This window comes from Oncorhynchus mykiss, chromosome 23 (assembly GCF_057628025.1).
Source record: "Oncorhynchus mykiss isolate SJ-2025 chromosome 23, ASM5762802v1, whole genome shotgun sequence".
In the NCBI taxonomy this organism is placed as follows: Eukaryota; Metazoa; Chordata; class Actinopteri; order Salmoniformes; family Salmonidae; genus Oncorhynchus; species Oncorhynchus mykiss.
The window spans coordinates 55,472,713-55,493,602 of NC_143044.1; the positions used below are offsets into that span (position 1 = coordinate 55,472,713).

A 20,890-nucleotide genomic window follows, 5' to 3' on the forward strand; every position below is an offset into this window, starting at 1 on the left:
TGGTGGGGGGGGGGGGTTGTTTCCATCCAATCAAAGACTTGGTTCCAATCATAATACAGACGGCTGGCTCGTGTTTCGTTTCACATCACTTTGGTACGTGAAGTGTAACAGCATGTGAACTATTGCACGACCAGGCTGGTCCCAGCAAGGCTATTTCAAACATGACACATGATATGTTCTGCCCTCAGAAGTACATCTGAGTGAAGTGAAGGGACGAGCTGCCCGTTGCATAAACAAGCACACAACCGCTAAGCACAGGAAAACAAACTGCTCATAGGGAGTGGTGGTATAAAGAGAGTGGAACAGGCAGAGGAGAGGTATTCGGTGAGTGTTGTGGTGTTTTCAGGTAAGGGGGCGTGGCCAGAGGGAGTAATGGTCTGGTGACAAGATGACATGACCTTTGACCTTCCGCTACAGTAAACGCTGTCAGGGCAAGAACAACTTGTTTTTTTTCCCCCTAGAGGTTGGAGCGTCTCAGCTACTTAAAAACAGCCAGCCCCTGCACATTCTATTCGCTGCCAAAGTCTGTAGTCAAAATTAGCAGCTTGGGCCTATAAAAAAAATAAAAGATTTTGAACAGATTTGGGTCAGAGATAATAAAAATCCTGGCAGAGAAAATAAAAATCCTGGCAGAAAAATGTAAAATCCTGGCATGGAGATCTTTGTACATTTCTTTCTCTCCTTTTCTTTGTGTTTTCACTTTCTAAGAAGTTTTGTAGAAACTATGGATTCTGCCGTTGAGAAACACTGTGTGGAACTTGTTGCCCTTGAGCGAAGTGGTCACACAGCTGTATTAGAGGGAAATACTCTGCATGTCTGGGGAGGCTACATGGTAAGCCTCAAACATGATTTGTAAATTCCCTTCCTGGAACTATGTTGAAAGCATTGCTAATTGATGGTGTTGTTTTTGAATTGATGTTTAGCATTCACATATACTGTATACATGCTGCTGATAGATGTATTTTCTCAGTAACAACGTGCTTAGATTTGTTTTTGTTCTGTTCTGCAGTCAACCGCTGAGAGGGAAGTGTTCCTTCCCAGTGATGAAATCTGGTTGTATGACTTAGAAAGAGGTGTATGGTAAGAATATCAATGGAATTCTAACATAGTGTTTGTGCGTATGGGCTGTATATAACACATTGTAAAGAATATGAATAGTGAAGTTGTTTGGGATTAACACTTTATCTGGATATTCCCTCTGTAGGTAGATGCTCTATAGTATTAGACCAGTAACATTTCAACTAAGTATCTACGAACCCTAACCCTTATCCTAACCCTAAACTTAACCCTTACCCTTAACTTAACCCTTACCCTAAACTTAACCCTTACCCTAAACTTAACCCTTACCCTAACCCTAAAATAACCCTTACCCTAAACTTAACCCTTACCCTAAACTTAACCCTTACCCTAAACTTAACCTTTATCCTAACCCTTATCCTAACCCTAAACTTAACCCTTACCCTAAACTTAACCCTTACCCTAAACTTAACCCTTACCCTAAACTTAACCCTTATCCTAACCCTAAATTTAACCCTTACGCTAAACTTAACCCTTACCCTAAACTTAACCCTTACCCTAAACTTAACCCTTACCCTAACCCTTATCCTAACCCTAAACTTAACCCTTACCCTAAACTTAACCCTTACCCTAAACTTAACCCTTACCCTAAACTTAACCCTTACCCTAACCCTTATCCTAACCCTAAACTTAACCCTTACCCTAAACTTAACCCTTACCCTAAACTTAACCCTTACCCTAACCCTTATCCTAACCCTAAACTTAACCCTTACCCTAAACTTAACCCTTAACCTAAACTTAACCCTTACCCTAAACTTAACCCTTACCCTATAGTATTAGACTGGTCTATAGTGGTCTATAGTATTAGACTGGTCTATAGTATTAGACTGGTCTATTGTGGTCTATAGTATTAGACTGGTCTATAGTACTAGACTGGTCTATAGTATTAGACTGGTCTATAGTATTAGACTGGTCTATAGTATTAGACTGGTCTATTGTGGTCTATAGTATTAGACTGGTCTATAGTGTCTATAGTATTAGACTGGTCTATAGTGGTCTATAGTATTAGACTGGTCTATCGTATTAGACTGGTCTATAGTATTAGCTTTGAACTTCATGCTGTGTATGCTGTGTGTATTCATAGTTGGTTTATTCATTTTGTCTTCTGAAGGGAAATGTGTCAAATGTCAGGAGAGATCCCGCCCCCCATGTCAGGCACCTGCAGCTGCTTTCTAATTGGCCACATGTACATATTCGGAGGATATGATGACACGGGACAGACCAATCAGGTGAGCTGGCTCAACAGAAACTGTAGTGCCCCTGATATGCAAATATTTTTTTCTGAAAATCACCAAAAGCTTATTAATCATTATTAAGGCTTCCGTTGAGATGGGTGTCAAACTCTAGCTTCAGAGACACGTGTATTACATTCTGAAAAGATGTGTGCTTGTAGCTTTACAGTGTCAACCTCCTGGATGGGGACTACAGATGGAAGAACGTGAAAGCTGAGAGTGGCTCTCCTCCTTCACCCAGAGATAAGCTGTGCTGCTGGGTTTTCAACAACAGGTCAGTGACATATAACGTTAGAATGCAACGTCAATGCCCATTGCAGTATTGCTACAAACAGGAAGACAGTCAGGGTTCAAATGACACATTTAAGGGAATACTCTGAGATTCTGGCAATAGTGCAATAGTGCTTAGTGCAGTGACTGGAAGTCTACAGGTACAGAACATCTTGTAATTTTTACCAATTAAGAATCTTCTATTCTGTAGGGTCACCTACTTTGAGAAGCTTCCATTCTGTAGGGTCACCAACTTTGAGAAGCTTCCATTCTGTAGGGTCACCTGCTTTGAGAATCTTCCATTCTGTAGGGTCACCAACTTTGAGAATCTTCCATTCTGTAGGGTCACCTACTTTGAGAAGCTTCCATTCTGTAGGGTCACCAACTTTGAGAATCTTCCATTCTGTAGGGTCACCAACTTTGAGAATCTTCCATTCTGTAGGGTCACCTGCTTTGAGAATCTTCCATTCTGTAGGGTCACCTACTTTGAGAATCTTCCATTCTGTAGGGTCACCTACTTTGAGAATCTTCCATTCTGTAGGGTCACCTACTTTGGTGGATATGGTCACAAGACACTTGATGACATCATGGATGACAAAAGCTTCATCGTGGACACGGCATCATTGGTACATCTTTGCTTTTTGTTTATGATGGCGTCCAAACGTATGAATTACAACCACCATTTTCAATGTGTTGTATTGTGTGTTTTGTAGGAGCAGAACGTTGGTTGGGGATGGAACAATGAAGTCCACGTTTTTGATACAACACTAGCCAGCTGGAGGGAACCACAGAGCTCTGTAAGACAGACACACACTGTATGATTACATCACAACATAACTTCATTATGTGGAACTTAGTTAGCTTGAAATGTCGCTGATCCAACCAGTACCTGTTGTATAGCTCAATCCGTTCCTACATTGTCAAGCTGGTGGTCGTGTGTGTTGGTGACGTAGAGGACCCTGGTTCAAGTCCTTTCAGAGGAGAGGTAGAGGACTTTGGTTCAAGCCTAGTCAGAGGAGAAGTAGAGGACCCTGGTTCAAGACTAATCAGAGGAGAGGTAGAGGACCCTGGTTCAAGCCCAGTCAGAGGAGAGGTAGAGGACCCTGGTTCAAGCCCAGTCAGAGGAGAGGTAGAGGACCCTGGTTCAAGCCCAGTCATCCAAGCCCAGTCAGAGGAGAGGTAGAGGACCCTGGTTCAAGACCAATCAGAGGAGAGGTAGAAGACTCTGGTTCAAGCCCAGTCACAGACACGTTTAGGGAGGCAGCACTATATGCTAAGCTAGCACAATGATGCTGGTTATACATGAACTAATTCGTTATTTGCACACAAACAGCCAAGCAAAAATGTGTCCTCCTGTACTGTAAGTAGCTCTTTCTGACGACAGGGTCGTGCTCCTGGCCCCAGAGCTGCCCATGCAGGTGCAACACTTGGTCATAAAGGGTATGTCTATGGGGGCCGAGTACTGGTGAGTACTCTGTTGAGTTGAACTCCTCCTCACGTTTTGTATTGCATTGATGCAGAGACACAGAAAACCCTAAAACATTGCTGAGATTAATGGGATCACATTGCTTACTGTACAGTCAAGTGTAATACTTGACTCAAGTTTTGTTGACCTGTTTTGGGATGTTCAGTGGTTTGCCCGTCCTTCTACCCTTCTCTTTAGGAAACCACACCAAGTGACATTCATTGTCTAGATCTAGAATCATGGACATGGTCTGAAATGTAGGTATTTATATTTCACTCTTTCAAATGATAATATTTAAAACGTTCCAGTGTTTATCATAATAACAGCTTTGGTGTGTTTAACTGTTCCTTCCAAATGTCTTCTCCAGAGTACCAACATCCACTGTGCCAGGGGGAAGGTCGTGGCACAGCCTCACTGCAGTATCTGATAACACTTTGTTTCTATTTGGTGGACTGAATGTGGACTGCAAACCAATGAGTAAGTCATTTACCCATTTAGACCCAGTAGGATGAAATCCTTACTCAGCTGTTACTCAACAATTTGACCCACCTAGAAAACCTTCTGTTCCATGGAGTTCTTTCTTTCTTGTATCTGTTATGTTTCTGTAGGTGATAGATGGGTTTTAGACGTTGACACAAAGACATGGAGGGAGTTTGACCATCCAAACAACAGCAAACCAAGGTAGTACAGTAGCTGACAGTTTAGCATCATGATAAATCTAGTTCCTAATCTGATTAAACTGGTATGACTGGTATGACTGGTATGACTGGTATGACTGGTATGACTGGTATGACTGGTATAACTGGTATGACTGGTATAACTGGTATGACTGGTATAACTGGTATGACTGGTATAACTGGTATGAATGGTATGACTGGTATGACTGGTATGACTGGTAGGGCTGGTATGACTGGTATGACTGGTATAACTGGTATGACTGGTATGACTGGTATAACTGGTATGACTGGTATGACTGGTATGACTGGTATAACTGGTATGACTGGTATGACTGGTAGGGCTGGTATGACTGGTATGACTGGTATGACTGGTATAACTGGTATGACTGGTATGACTGGTATAACTGGTATGACTGGTATGACTGGTATGACTGGTATAACTGGTATGACTGGTATAACTGGTATGAATGGTATGACTGGTATGACTGGTATGACTGGTATGACTGGTAGGGCTGGTATGACTGGTATGACTGGTATAACTGGTATGACTGGTATGACTGGTATGACTGGTATAACTGGTATGACTGGTATAACTGGTATGACTGGTATGACTGGCAGGGCTGGTATGACTGGTATGACTGGTATGACTGGTATGACTGGTATGACTGGTATAACTGGTATGACTGGTATGACTGGTATGACTGGTATGACTGGTATAACTGGTATGACTGGTATGACTGGTATGACTGGTATAACTGGTATGACTGGTATGACTGGTATGACTGGTATGACTGGTAGGGCTGGTATGACTGGTATGACTGGTATGACTGGTATGACTGGTATAACTGGTATGACTGGTATGACTGGTATGACTGGTATAACTGGTATGACTCCCTGATAAAAACTAAAGGTTCGATCAGAACGCATTCCATTTCCATCTCATTTGAAGTCTGTGTAGTGCAGATCAAGGAGTGAAGAGAAATTAGCCTAAAATGTACAATGATTAAACGGAGTGCACATTCTCTGTACTTTGATGAAATCCCCCATTTCTTTGACTTTCCTCCCCTGCAGGTTGTGGCACACAGCAAGCCAAGCAAAGGACTCTGACGTCGTTGTGTTTGGGGGTAGTTGTGACTACGTCCTCCTCGTAGGAACCTATGGGAATCTGACGGTATGACGATAGCCTTCAGCCAAATCATCACAGTGTCCCTGGTTAAATGTAGAATCACTGACACTACAAACTAACTGTTTGTTTTCACATGTTTTCAGGGCCACAGCCATGATGCACTTGTTTTCCAGACCCAGCCTTATCCCCTCTTTCGGTAAAATGTCTCATAATGATCACAGATTTTATTTACGTCACGTGTAATGTCCATTTTCATCGTCCCTTAAAAGTAGAAATCAGTTGTGGAAACAATAACAAACTGTTTTCCCCTGCCCCTGTTTTGGTATGGGGCTGGAGAGGGAGAAACCACTCAAATGCCCCTGTTTTGGTATGGGGCTGGAGAGGGAGAAACCACTCAAATTTATAGACAGAGCTATGGGTGGAAGGACTGACCATCCATGATATAAAAATGATAGTTTTAACCATGTTCTGAGGCTATATGGTGTTTGTTTAAATTCACTTTGTTTACAAACATTGGAGTTAAACAAGATTATTTTCCGGGTTCTGATGGGGTCCGACAGTTGAACTAAGGTCATGAGGAAGATGATAAGTTATAGTCTTCAAGAAGCAATGGGTACATATCATTAATTTATATGTCCAAAAATGGATATAGCATCTGCTGATTTCCAATTTAAACATGTTGTTTTGTCTTATAGGATATGTGTGGACTGCATAGCAAAGAATGTGAATAACTTCAAGATGCTTCAAAACCAGCTTCCATCTCTGCCCCGGAAACTACTGGAAGCTGTACAGAGGAGAACGTCCAGAAATATATAATACGTATAGTGCATTCAGAAAGTATTCAGACACCTTGACTTTTCCCCGATTTTGTTATGTTACAGCCTTATTCTAAAATGGATTACATTGTTTTTTCCCCTCATCAATCTACACACAATAACCCTATAATGACAAAGCAAAAATCGGTTTTTAGAAATTTTTGCAAATGTATAAAACATTATTTTTATTGAAATATCACATTTCCGAAAGTATTCAGACCCTTTACTCAGTACTATGTTAAAGTAATTTTGGCAACGATTACAGTCTCGAGTCTTAATTGGGTATGACGCTACAAGCTTGGCACACCTGTATTTGGGGAGCTTCTCCCATTCCTTTTTGCAGATCCTCTCAAACTCTGTCAGGTTGGATGGGGAATGCCTCTGCACAGCTCTTTTCAGGTCTCTCCAGAGATGTTCGATCGGGTTCAAGTCCGGGCTCTGGCTGGGCCACTCAAGGACATTCAGAGACTTGTCCCGAAGCCACTCCTGCGTTGTCTTGGCTGTGTGCTTAGCGTCGTTGTCCTGTTGGAAGGTGAACCTTCATCCCAGTCTGAGATCCTGAGTGCTCTGGAGCAGGCTTTTATCAAGGAAAGGGAAGGGGGGATACCTAGTCAGTTGTACAACTGAATGCTTCCACATTTAACCCAACCCCTCTGAATCAGAGAGGTGCGGTGGGCTACCTTAATCGACATCCACGTCATCGGCGCCCGGGAAACAGTGTGTTAACTGCCTTACTTAGAGACAGAAAGACAGATTGTTACCCTCGGGATCTCTTTGTACTTTGCTCCTTTCCTCTTTGCCTCGATCCTGACTAGTCTCCCAGGTTTCCTCCAGACGTGACCCTTGGCATTCAGGCCAAAGAGTTCAATCTTGGTTTCATCAGACCAGAGAATCTTGTTTCTCATGGTCTTTAATTGCTTTCTGGAAAACTCCAAGCGAGCTGTCATGTGTCTTTCTCTGAGTTGTGGCTTCCGTCTGGCCACTCTACCATAAAGCCCTGTTTGGTAGAGTGCTGCAGAGATGGTTGTCCTTCTGGAAGGTTCTTCCATCTCCACAGGGGAATTCTAGAGCTTTGTCAGATTGACCATCGGGTTCTTGGTCACCTCCCTAACCAAGACCCTTTGCCCCCGATTGCTTAGTTTGGCCGGGCGGCCAGCTCTTGGAAGGGTCTTGGTGGTTCCAAACTTCTTCCATTTAAGAATGATGGAGGCCACTGAGTTTTGATAAGATATCTGAAGAATTACTACCACAGTCACTACTACAAGAGTCACTACTTCGTACTACTACCACAGTCACTACTATGTACTACTACTGCAGTCACTACTACGTGCTACCACCACAGTCACTACTACGTACTACCACCACAGTCACTACTACGTACTACCACCACAGTCACTACTATGTACTACCACCACAGTCACTACTACGTACTACCACCACAGTCACTACTACGTACTACCACCACAGTCACTACTACGTACTACCACCACAGTCACTACTACGTACTACCACCACAGTCACTACTACGTACTACCACCACAGTCACTACTATGTACTAACACCACAGTCACTACTACGTACTACCACCACAGTCACTACTACGTACTACCACCACAGTCACTACTATGTACTACCACCACAGTCACTACTACGTACTACCACCACAGTCACTACTACGTACTACCACCACAGTCACTACTACGTACTACCACCACAGTCACTACTATGTACTACCACCACAGTCACTACTACGTACTACCACCACAGTCACTACTACGTACTACCACCACAGTCACTACTACGTACTACCACCACAGTCACTACTATGTACTACCACCACAGTCACTACTATGTACTAACACCACAGTCACTACTACGTACTACCACCACAGTCACTACTACGTACTACCACCACAGTCACTACTATGTACTACCACCACAGTCACTACTACGTACTACCACCACAGTCACTACTACGTACTACCACCACAGTCACTACTATGTACTACCACCACAGTCACTACTACGTACTACCACCACAGTCACTACTATGTACTATTACTGCAGTCACTACTATGTACTACCACCACAGTCACTACTACGTACTACCACCACAGTCACTACTACGTACTACCACCACAGTCACTACTATGTACTATTACTGCAGTCACTACTATGTACTACCACCACAGTCACTACTACGTACTACCACCACAGTCACTACTACGTACTACCACCACAGTCACTACTATGTACTATTACTGCAGTCACTACTATGTACTACCACCACAGTCACTACTACGTGCTACCACCACAGTCACTACTACGTACTACCACCACAGTCACTACTACGTACTACCACCACAGTCACTACTATGTACTACCACCACAGTCACTACTACGTACTACCACCACAGTCACTACTACGTACTACCACCACAGTCACTACTACGTACTACCACCACAGTCACTACTATGTACTACCACCACAGTCACTACTATGTACTAACACCACAGTCACTACTACGTACTACCACCACAGTCACTACTACGTACTACCACCACAGTCACTACTATGTACTACCACCACAGTCACTACTACGTACTACCACCACAGTCACTACTACGTACTACCACCACAGTCACTACTATGTACTACCACCACAGTCACTACTACGTACTACCACCACAGTCACTACTATGTACTATTACTGCAGTCACTACTATGTACTACCACCACAGTCACTACTACGTACTACCACCACAGTCACTACTACGTACTACCACCACAGTCACTACTATGTACTATTACTGCAGTCACTACTATGTACTACCACCACAGTCACTACTACGTACTACCACCACAGTCACTACTACGTACTACCACCACAGTCACTACTATGTACTATTACTGCAGTCACTACTATGTACTACCACCACAGTCACTACTACGTGCTACCACCACAGTCACTACTACGTACTACCACCACAGTCACTACTACGTACTATTACTGCAGTCACTACTATGTACTACCACCACAGTCACTACTACGTACTATTACTGCAGTCACCACTTCTACTTTTAATATACATTAAATGATCAGAAGTATGTGGACACCTGCTTGTCCAACATCTCATTCCTAAATCATGGGCATTGATATTAAGTTGGTCCCCCTTTGCTGTTTTAACAGCCTCCACTCTTCTGAGAGGCTTTCCGCTAGATGTTGGAACATTTTGTGGGGACTTGCTTCCATTCTACCACAAGAGCATTAGTGAGGTTGGGCACTGATGTTGGCTGATTAGGCCTGGCTCGCAGTCTGTGTTCCAATTCGTCCCAAAGCTGTTCGATGGGGTTAAGGTCATTCTTATCATGCTGACACAGGAAAGGTCCTTCCCCAAACTGTTGCCACAAAGTTGGAAGCACAGAATCGTCTAGGATGTCATTGTATGCTGTAGCGTTAAGATTTCCCTTCACTGGAACTATTGGGCCTGAACCATGAAAATCAGCCCCAGACCATTATTCCTCCTACATCAAACCTTACAGTTGGCACTGTCCACTCGGGCAGGTATCATTCTCCTGGCATCTGCCAAACCCTGATTCGTCCATTGGACTACCAGATGGTGAATTGTGATTCGTCACTCCAGAGAATGTGTTTCCACTGCTCCAGAGTCCCCTTGACGGGGAGCTTGACACCATTCCAGCCGACGCTTGGCATTGCACAGCTAGGCCGTGGAAACACATTTCATGAAGCTCCCGACAAACAGTTCTTGTGCTGACGTTGCTTCCAAAGGCAGTTTGGAACTCGGTAGTGAGTGTTGCAACCGAGGAAAGATGATTTTACACGCTACGCACTTCAGCATTCGCCGGTCCCGTTCTGTGAGCTTGTGTGGCCTACCACTTCGTGGCTGAGCCGTTGTTGCTCCTTGATGTTTACACTTCACAATAACAGCACTTACAGTGGACCGGGGCTGCTCTAGCAGGGCAGACATTTGACAAACTGACTTGTTGGAAAGGTGGCATCCTTTGATGGTGCCACGTTGAAAGTCACTGAGCTCTTCAGTAAGGCCATTCTACTGCCAACGTCTGTCGATGGGGATTGCATGGCTGTGTGCTCGATTGAATACATCTGTCAGAAACGGGTGTCGCTGAAAAAACAGAATCCACTAATTTGAAGGGGTGTCCACATACTTTTGTATATATAGGGTATCACTAAAGGCTAGTATCCCACTACTGTAATACATTCACTACTTACAACTAGCCAACAGTTTTCAACACAAGCAATTTCAACTTCTAAAGATTCAAAACGTATTATTGGACAAATTAAGCAAGTCACACAATTTCTCTTTAGGAAAAATACCCATTCTAGTTGCTATTTGACCTCTGGCCTGGCTACAACATTGATGACAATTGTACTATTGTACTATTAATTTGACCACCATGGCATATAGCTCTCCTCAGCCCCCTCTGACCTCTGACCTTAACAATACCACTCATTTAAAACAATGCAGGCAAAACATAACTAAAATCTCACATCTCTCCAAGACAGAACCAAACATCAGTATGAATAATCCAAGTATCAATAATCCAGTCGTGTCTGTTATTCACACACAGGGAAGCAGTCAAGCCCAGAGAAGCAAACACACATCCGTCCTGCTCCAGTCTCCCTGCATGCAGCCCATATCCCCACAGCATCAAACGCACCACACTCACACAGGTACACACACAAACCACATTTACACACACGCCACATTTACACACACGCACGAACGCACACACACACACACACACACAGAGCAAGAGAGGTATACAGGCACCATCTAGTGCTTTGCTCAGGAAAATCCTCTGAGATAGAAATACAGAGAATCATGTATCAAACTACATTGTTTTATATATCTGTTAAACTTTTATATATTTGTTAAACTAGTTTTATATATCAATTAAACTTGTTTTATATATCAATTAAACTTGTTTTATATATCTGTTAAACTTGTTTTATATATCTGTTAATCTAGTTTTATATATCAATTAAACTTGTATTATTTATCAATTAAACTTGTTTTATATATCTGTTAATCTAGTTTTATATATCAATTAAACTTGTTTTATATATCTGTTAAACTTGTTTTATATATCAATTAAACTTGTATTATTTATCAATTAAACTTGTTTTATATATCTGTTAAACTTGTTTATGTCTATTAAACTTGTTTTATCTATTACATTTGTTTATATATCAATTAAACTTGTTTAATATATCAATTAAACTTGTATTATTTATCAATTAAACTTGTTTAATATATCAATTAAACTTGTATTATTTATCAATTAAACTTGTTTTATATATCTGTTAAACTTGTTTATGTCTATTAAACTTGTTTTATCTATTAAACTTGTCACGTTCTGACCATAGTTCTTGTGTGTTTTCCTTGTTTTAGTGTTGGTCAGGGTGTGATCTGAGTGGGCATTCTATGTTGAGTGTCTAGTTTGTCTGTTTCTGTGTTTGGGCCTGATATGGTTCTCAATCAGAGGCAGGTGTCAGTCATTGTCTCTGATTGGGAACCATATTTAGGTAGCCTGTTTTGTGTTCAGTTTTTGTGGGTGATTATTTCCGTGTCTGTGTTTGTTTCACCACACAGGACTGTTTTTGGTTTTCCACATTTATTGTTTTGTATATCTGTAGTGTTTTCTCGGTATTCGTCTTTATTAAAGATGTTTAACCCTAAGCACGCTGCGTTTTGGTCCGCCTCTCCTTCCCAGGAAGAAAGTCGTTACAAAACTTGTTTATATATCAATTAAACTTGTTTTATTTATCAATTAACTTGTTGTATATATCTATTAATCTTGTTTATATATATATTAAACTAGTTTTATCTATTTAACTTGTTTTGTATATCTATTAAACTTGATATATATATATATATATATATGTGAGTTAATGTTGTACTGTATATATATATCAGTTAATCTTGTACTGTAAATCCATTAAACTTGTTTTTTATATGAATTTTATCACTGTGCTTTAACATGCATTCATCAGAGAAACATGTTCTGTTGGAATTAACACAACTTGAAATGCTAATATGTGTCAAATGTATGGAACATTTCTCCTTCCTCAGTAAGACTTCATAAGTAATACAAATTACCACCAGCAAAACTAAATTATACATCAGACATTTTTATATCTAAATATAATGTGTAAATTAAATAAAAAACGTCCCCAATAATAATACACGATCATGTTTCAGTTTATCTCTACATATAAAGAGAAACTACATGTTTTCCCAGACATCTTCTCAAGGTAATATAATAATAATAATAATATAATTCAATAGACTACAAAATGAGCACAACAAATGGCCACATTTTGACCCAGACATGTGTTATTACTGGTGTGAAACAGTGTTGAAGTATATCCACAAGCTATTACTGAGTCCCAAATGGCACCCTACTCCATTTTATAGTGCACTACTTTTGACCAGAGCCCTATGCCAAAAGTAGTGCACTTACATAAGGAATGGGCCCTGGGTCAATAGCACTGCGCTACATTGGGATGCATCCTTTGTCTCTGAACCTGTTGCAGCCAGACAGTAATTCTATCTTAGGCTCACCTACGATAACAGAGATAAATGCCCTACAACCTCCTGCGACAACATTTCAAACATTTGCCTTCCATTGTGTTTCAAACTACGATTGAGCTGAAATATGTTCCACATGACCACGGCAGCGGGGAATATGTTTTGGGGAGGGGTTGTAATTGACGGGGGCGGGAAAGGGGGCACTTTTTATCCCCTCTTTGCTGACAACTATTTTTCTTTGCTTCGTACAGGAGTAATAAAGGCCTGGGCACTCATTTGGTGGGGTATTAATCATGTTTTATTGTGATTTATCAGGGGTTGATACAGCAGCCACAGCACTACTACTGTGCGCTGCTACTGTATGAACGTGACCAACCTATAATGTCATCAGTAATAGTGAGTGGTGGATGAAGGCTTGGTGGACACTTTATGAACACTGCCTAGTGTGTGTGTGTGTGTGTGTGTGTGTGTGTGTGTGTGTGTGTGTGTGTGTGTGTGTGTGTGTGTGTGTGTGTGTGTGTGTGTGTGTGTGTGTGTGTGTGTGTGTGTGTGTGTGTGTGTGTGCGTGTGTGTGTGTGTGTCTCACTAAATGAGGGCAGCATAAAATATTTCAAAGCTCATTGGGATTAACCAAATGTTCAACTATATCTGACCCTAACACAACTATATCTGACCCTAACCCAACTATATCTGACCCTAACCCAACTATATCTGACCCTAACCCAACTATATCTGACCCTAACCCAACTATATCTGACCCTACCTTTAAATATATAACCCTAAACCAACTACATCAAACACTAACCCAACTATATCTGACCCTAACCCAATTACATCTGACCCTACCTTTAAATATATAACCCTAAACCAACTACATCAAACACTAACCCAACTATATCTGACCCTAACCCAACTATATCTGACCCTAACCCAACTATATCTGACCCTAACCTAACTATATCTGACCCTAACCCAACTATATCTGACCCTAACCCAACTATATCTGACCCTAACCCAACTATATCTGACCCTAACCCAACTATATCTGACCCTAACCCAACTATATCTGACCCTAACCTAACTATATCTGACCCTAACCCAACTATATCTGACCCTAACCCAACTATATCTGACCCTAACCCAACTATATCTGACCCTAACCCAACTATATCTGACCCCAACCCAACTACATCTGACCCTAACCCAACTATATCTGACCCCAACCCAACTACATCTGACCCTAACCCAACTATATCTGACCCCAACCCAACTATATCTGACCCCAACCCAACTATATCTGACCCTAACCCAACTATATCTGACCCTAACCCAACTATATCTGACCCTAACCCAACTATATCTGACCCTAACCCAACTATATCTGACCCTAACCCAACTATATCTGACCCTAACCCAACTATATCTGACCCTAACCCAACTATATCTGACCCTAACCGCAACCGGAAGGTTGCGAGTTCAAACCCCCGAGCTGACAAGGTACAAATCTGTCGTTCTGCCCCTGAACAGGCAGTTCACTGTTCCCAGGCCGTCATTGAAAATAAGAATTTGTTCTTAACTGACTTGCCTGGTTAAATAAAGATAAAAAAAATATTAAAAAAATCTGACCCTAACCATAACCCAACAACATCTAACCCTAACCCAACTATATCTGACCCTAACCCAACCATATCTGACCCTAGACCTAAGCCAACTATACCTGACTCTAACCCAACTATATCTGACCCTAACCCAAATATTTCTGACCCGAACAAAACTACATCTGACCCTAACCCAACTATGTCTGACCCTAACACAACTATATCTGATGCTAACCCCAACTCAAATATATCTGACCTGAACCCAACTCTATCTGACCCTTACCCAACTATATCTGACCCTGACCCTAACTATATATAACCCTAAACCAACTATATCGAACCCCAACCCTAACCCAACTCTATCTGACCCTAGACCTGACCTAAATATATCTGACACTAACCCAACGATATCTGACCCCAACCCAATGATATCTGACCCTAAACCTAACCCAACTATATCTGACCCTAACCCTAACCCAACTATATCTGACCCTAAACCTGACCCAAACCCTAACCCAACTATATCTAACCCCAACCCAATTATATCTGACCCTAACCCAACCATATCTGACCCTAAACCTAACCCAACTATATCTGACCCTAACCCTAACCCAACTATATCTGACCCAAACCCTAACCCAACTATATCTAACCCCAACCCAAATATATCTGACCCTGACTCTAACTATATATGACCCTAAACCAACTATATCGAACCCTAACCCTAACCCAACTCTATCTGACACTAACTTTAACAATATATAACCCTAAACCAACTATATCGAACCCCAACTATATCTGACCCTAACCCAATTATATCTGGTCCTAACCCAACTATATCTGACCCTAAACCTAACCCAACTAAATCTGACCCTAACCAAACTATATCTGACTAAACCAATTATTTTGTACCTTTATTTAACCAGGCAAGTCAGTTAAGAACAAATTCTTATTTTCAATGACGGCCTTATTTCAGCTCGGGGATTTGAACATGAAACCTTTCGCTTACTAGTCCAATGCTCTAAGCACTAGGCTACCCTGCCGCCCCAACATAACCCAACTATATCGACCCCAAACCTAACCCAACTATATCTGACCCCAAATCTAACCCAACTATAACCCAACTATATCTGCTGAACACACAGGTTAGGCTACTATACTGAATGATCTAATGCAGTATATATCAACCTTAGATCTGTCTTGATAATAAAACTGGAAAGAAAATACCCCTCGAAAAAATTGATTTTAGGTTAATTTAGGTCAAGTTTTGACTAATATAATATTTATCCATATAGATTTTTCCTATCAGCTTTTACATACACTCCAGACTTATCTAACCTGGATCTAGAAGAATACTTTACTATCCAGAGATGGAGAATGGTCTTCATCTCTACCAACCCCTCTGATACACCACACACACACACACACACACACACACACACACACCACACACACACACGCACGCACGCACGCACACACACACACACACACACACACACATACACAATCGGTCTAAAGAGTGTGTGACCTTAACAGTCAGTGTTGGACCCCACCAGGAAAGGGTCATGTCTCCACATCAGTGTGATGAGGGAAGTGACACATTACCACCATGTTTGCATAGAGATTCAGAGCAAACAGCCCTGGGCCCGTATCCACAAAGCCTCTCAGAGTAGGAGAGCTGATCTAGGATCAGTATCGCCTTTTAGATCCTAATGATTAAGGAGTTTTGTGGATATGGGCCCAGGGCTTCAAGTGTATCGGAGGGGTTGGGTACAGATGAGTGGAGAATCACTTCCCAAAGCTGATGACATGCGGGACAGTCAGCTTAAGTGCCAAAAAAGTAAATGAGGCATTTGGTTGAGTTATCACTTTAAAGAGCCAGGTAGTGTAAAGTTTCACTCTATGGCTGATTGCATATGACACAGTCTTGTTCTGTTGTTGGATATTTTATGTATCTTCCTGAACTTTCCATCTGTTTTAAAATGCTGTTATTATTTTGAGAGCTCTGGTGAGATGGTGAACAGGCAAAGCGTCAATACAGGGCTAAGATTGAATCCTACTACACCGGCTCCGACGCTCGTCTTATGTGGCAGGGCTTGCAAACTATTACAGATTATAAAGGGAAGCACAGCCGCGAGCTGCCCAGTGACACGAGCCTACCAAACGAGCTAAATCACTTCTATGATCGCTTCGAGGTAAGCAACACTGAGGCATGCATGAGAGCATCAACTGTTCCGGACGACTGTGTGATCACGCTCTCCGTAGCCGAAGTGAGTAAGACCTTTAAACAGGTCAACATACACAAGGCTGCGGGGCCAGACGGATTACCAGGACGTGTGCTCCGGGCATGTGTTGACCAACTGGCAGGTGTCTTCACTGACCTTTTCAACATGTCCCTGATTGAGTCTGTAATACCAATATGTTTCAAGCAGACCACCGTAGTACCTGTGCCCAAGAACACAAAGGCAACCTGCCTAAATGACTACAGACCCGTAGCACTCACGTCCGTAGCCATGAAGTGCTTTGAAAGGCTGGTAATGGCTCACATCAACACCACCAGAAACCCTAGAACCACTCCAATTTGCATACCGCCCTAACAGATCCACAGATGATGCAATCCCTACTGCACTCCACACTGCCCTTTTCCACCTGGACAAAAGGAACACCTATGTGAGAATGCTATTCATTGAGTACAGCTCAGCGTTCAACACCATAGTGCCCTCAAAGCTCATCACTAAGCTAAGGATCCTGGGACTAAACACCTCCCTCTGCAACAGGATCCTGGACTTCCTGACAGGCCGCCCCCAGGTGGTGAGGGTAGGTAGCAACACATCTGCCACGCTGATCCTCAACACTGGATCCCCCCAGGGGTGCGTGCTCAGCCCCCTCCTGTACTCCCTGTTCACCCACGACTGCATGGCCCGGTACGACTCCAACATCATCATTAAGTTTGCAGATGACACAACAACGACGAGACAGCCTATAGGGAGGAGGTCAGAGACCTGACAGGGTGGTGCTAGAATAACAACCTATCCCTCAACGTAACCGACACTACGGAGATGATTGTGGACTACAGGAAAAGTAGGACCGAGTACGCCCCCATTCTCATCGACGGGGCTGTAGTGGAGCAGGTTGAGAGCTTCAAGTTCCTTGGTGTCCACATCACCAACAAACTAGAACGGTCCAAACACACCAAGACAGTCGTGAAGAGGGCACGACAAAACCTATTCCCCCTCAGGAAACTAAAAAGATTTGGCATGAGTCCTGAGATCCTCAAAAGCTTCTACAGCTGCAACATCGAGAGCAGGTTGCATCACTGCCTGGTACGGCAATTGCTTGGCCTCCGACCGCAAGTCACTACAGAGGGTAGTGCGTGCGGCCCAGTACATCACTGGGGCTAAGCTGCCTGCCATCCAGGACTTATACACCAGGCGATATCAGAGGAATGCCATAGACTGTTCTCTCTACAACCGCATGGCAAGCGGTACCGGAGCGCCAAGTCTAGGACAAGAAGGCTTCTCAACAGTTTTACCCCCCAAGCCATAAGACTCCTGAACAGGTAATCAAATGGCTACACAGACTATTTGCATTGTGTGTCCCCCCCCCCCAACCCCTCTTTTTACACTGCTGCTACTCTCTGTTTATCATATATGCACAGTCACTTTAACTATATATTCATGTACATATGTACATACTACCTCAATTGGCCCGACCAACCAGTGCTCCCGCACATTGGCTAACCGGGCTATCTGCATTGTGTCCTGCCACCCGCCAACCCCTCTTTTACGCTGCTGCTACTCTCTGTTCATCATATATGCACAGTTACTTTAACCATATCTACATGTACATACTACCTCAATCAGCCTGACTAACTGGTGTCTGTATGTAGCCTCGCTATTGTTTTTACTGTTGTTTTTATTTCTTTAATAACCTATTCTTCAGCTAATAAATTTTTTTGCACCATTGGTTAGAGCCTGTAAGTAAGCATTTCACTGTAAGGTCTGTTGTATTCAGCATTTCACTGTGAGGTCTGTTGTATTCAGCATTTCACTGTGAGGTCTGTTGTATTCAGCATTTCACTGTAAGGTCTGTTGTATTCAGCATTTCACTGTAAGGTCTGTTGTATTCAGCATTTCACTGTGAGGTCTGTTGTATTCAGCATTTCACTGTAAGGTCTGTTGTATTCATCATTTCACTGTGAGGTCTACTACACCTGTTGTATTCATCATTACACTGTAAGGTCTGTTGTATTCAGCATTTCACTGTGAGGTCTGTTGTATTCATCATTTCACTGTGAGGTCTACTACACCTGTTGTATTCATCATTACACTGTAAGGTCTGTTGTATTCATCATTACACTGTAAGGTCTGTTGTATTCAGCATTTCACTGTAAGGTCTGTTGTATTCAGCATTTCACTGTGAGGTCTACTACACCTGTTGTATTCAGCATTTCACTGTGAGGTCTGTTGTATTCATCATTTCACTGTGAGGTCTGTTGTATTCAGCATTTCACTGTGAGGTCTGTTGTATTCATCATTTCACTGTGAGGTCTGTTGTATTCATCATTTCACTGTGAGGTCTGTTGTATTCATCATTTCACTGTGAGGTCTGTTGTATTCATCATTTCACTGTGAGGTCTGTTGTATTCAGCATTTCACTGTGAGGTCTGTTGTATTCATCATTTCACTGTGAGGTCTGTTGTATTCAGCATTTCACTGTAAGGTCTACTACACCTGTTGTATTCATCATTACACTGTAAGGTCTGTTGTATTCATCATTTCACTGTGAGGTCTGTTGTATTCATCATTACACTGTAAGGTCTGTTGTATTCAGCATTTCACTGTGAGGTCTGTTGTATTCATCATTTCACTGTGAGGTCTGTTGTATTCATCATTTCACTGTAAGGTCTGTTGTATTCAGCATTTCACTGTAAGGTCTGTTGTATTCAGCATTTCACTGTGAGGTCTGTTGTATTCATCATTTCACTGTGAGGTCTGTTGTATTCAGCATTTCACTGTAAGGTCTGTTGTATTCAGCATTTCACTGTGAGGTCTGTTGTATTCATCATTTCACTGTGAGGTCTACTACACCTGTTGTATTCATCATTACACTGTAAGGTCTGTTGTATTCAGCATTTCACTGTGAGGTCTGTTGTATTCAGCATTTCACTGTAAGGTCTGTTGTATTCAGCATTTCACTGTGAGGTCTGTTGTATTCAGCATTTCACTGTAAGGTCTGTTGTATTCATCATTTCACTGTGAGGTCTGTTGTATTCAGCATTTCACTGTGAGGTCTGTTGTATTCAGCATTTCACTGTGAGGTCTGTTGTATTCAGCATTTCACTGTAAGGTCTGTTGTATTCATCATTACACTGTAAGGTCTGTTGTATTCATCATTACACTGTAAGGTCTGTTGTATTCAGCATTTCACTGTAAGGTCTGTTGTATTCATCATTACACTGTAAGGTCTGTTGTATTCATCATTACACTGTAAGGTCTGTTGTATTCAGCATTTCACTGTGAGGTCTGTTGTATTCATCATTACACTGTAAGGTCTGTTGTATTCATCATTACACTGTAAGGTCTGTTGTATTCAGCATTTCACTGTAAGGTCTGTTGTATTCAGCATTTCACTGTGAGGTCTGTTGTATTCATCATTTCACTGTGAGGTCTGTTGTATTCAGCATTTCACTGTAAGGTCTGTTGTATTCAGCATTTCACTGTGAGGTCTGTTGTATTCATCATTTCACTGTGAGGTCTGTTGTATTCAGCATTTCACTGTAAGGTCTGTTGTATTCAGCATTTCACTGTGAGGTCTGTTGTATTCATCATTTCACTGTGAGGTCTGTTGTATTCAGCATTTCACTGTGAGGTCTGTTGTATTCAGCATTTCACTGTAAGGTCTGTTGTATTCAGCATTTCACTGTAAGGTCTGTTGTATTCAGCATTTCACTGTGAGGTCTGTTGTATTCATCATTTCACTGTGAGGTCTGTTGTATTCAGCATTTCACTGTAAGGTCTACTACACCTGTTGTATTCATCATTTCACTGTAAG

The 20,890-nt window shown here is 42.1% G+C and overlaps 1 protein-coding gene across 3 annotated transcripts; it reads left to right on the top strand.

Annotated features, from left to right (window-relative positions):
* Positions 1-203: 203 nt before the first annotated feature.
* LOC110507270 (kelch domain-containing protein 1) lies at positions 204-6,921 on the top strand. Of its 3 annotated transcripts, none has more exons than XM_090218004.1 (14): positions 204-324; positions 709-832; positions 1,010-1,080; positions 2,189-2,306; positions 2,471-2,583; positions 3,121-3,205; positions 3,293-3,376; positions 3,964-4,044; positions 4,243-4,301; positions 4,412-4,521; positions 4,653-4,725; positions 5,793-5,892; positions 5,991-6,043; positions 6,543-6,921. In XM_090218004.1, the coding sequence occupies exons 2-14, from the start codon at positions 725-727 to the stop codon at positions 6,661-6,663; spliced, it is 1,176 nt and encodes a 391-aa protein (XP_090074130.1). In that variant the 5' UTR covers positions 204-324; positions 709-724; the 3' UTR covers positions 6,664-6,921. The 3 variants fall into 3 exon arrangements, with proteins under 3 accessions (XP_090074130.1, XP_090074131.1, XP_090074132.1); XM_090218005.1 differs by having other exon boundaries at positions 234-324; positions 712-832; XM_090218006.1 differs by lacking the exon at positions 709-832 and having other exon boundaries at positions 234-324.
* The last annotated feature ends 13,969 nt before the right edge of the window (positions 6,922-20,890 follow it).

Bases quoted from the DNA above. Each gene is read 5' to 3' on its own strand.
- LOC110507270 (XM_090218004.1), top strand. From the start codon at position 725: ATGGATTCTGCCGTTGAGAAACACTGTGTGGAACTTGTTGCCCTTGAG. The intron at 4,302-4,411 runs GTAGGTATTTAT...TGTCTTCTCCAG, and splicing joins TCATGGACATGGTCTGAAAT to AGTACCAACATCCACTGTGC. The intron at 5,893-5,990 runs GTATGACGATAG...ACATGTTTTCAG, and splicing joins GAACCTATGGGAATCTGACG to GGCCACAGCCATGATGCACT.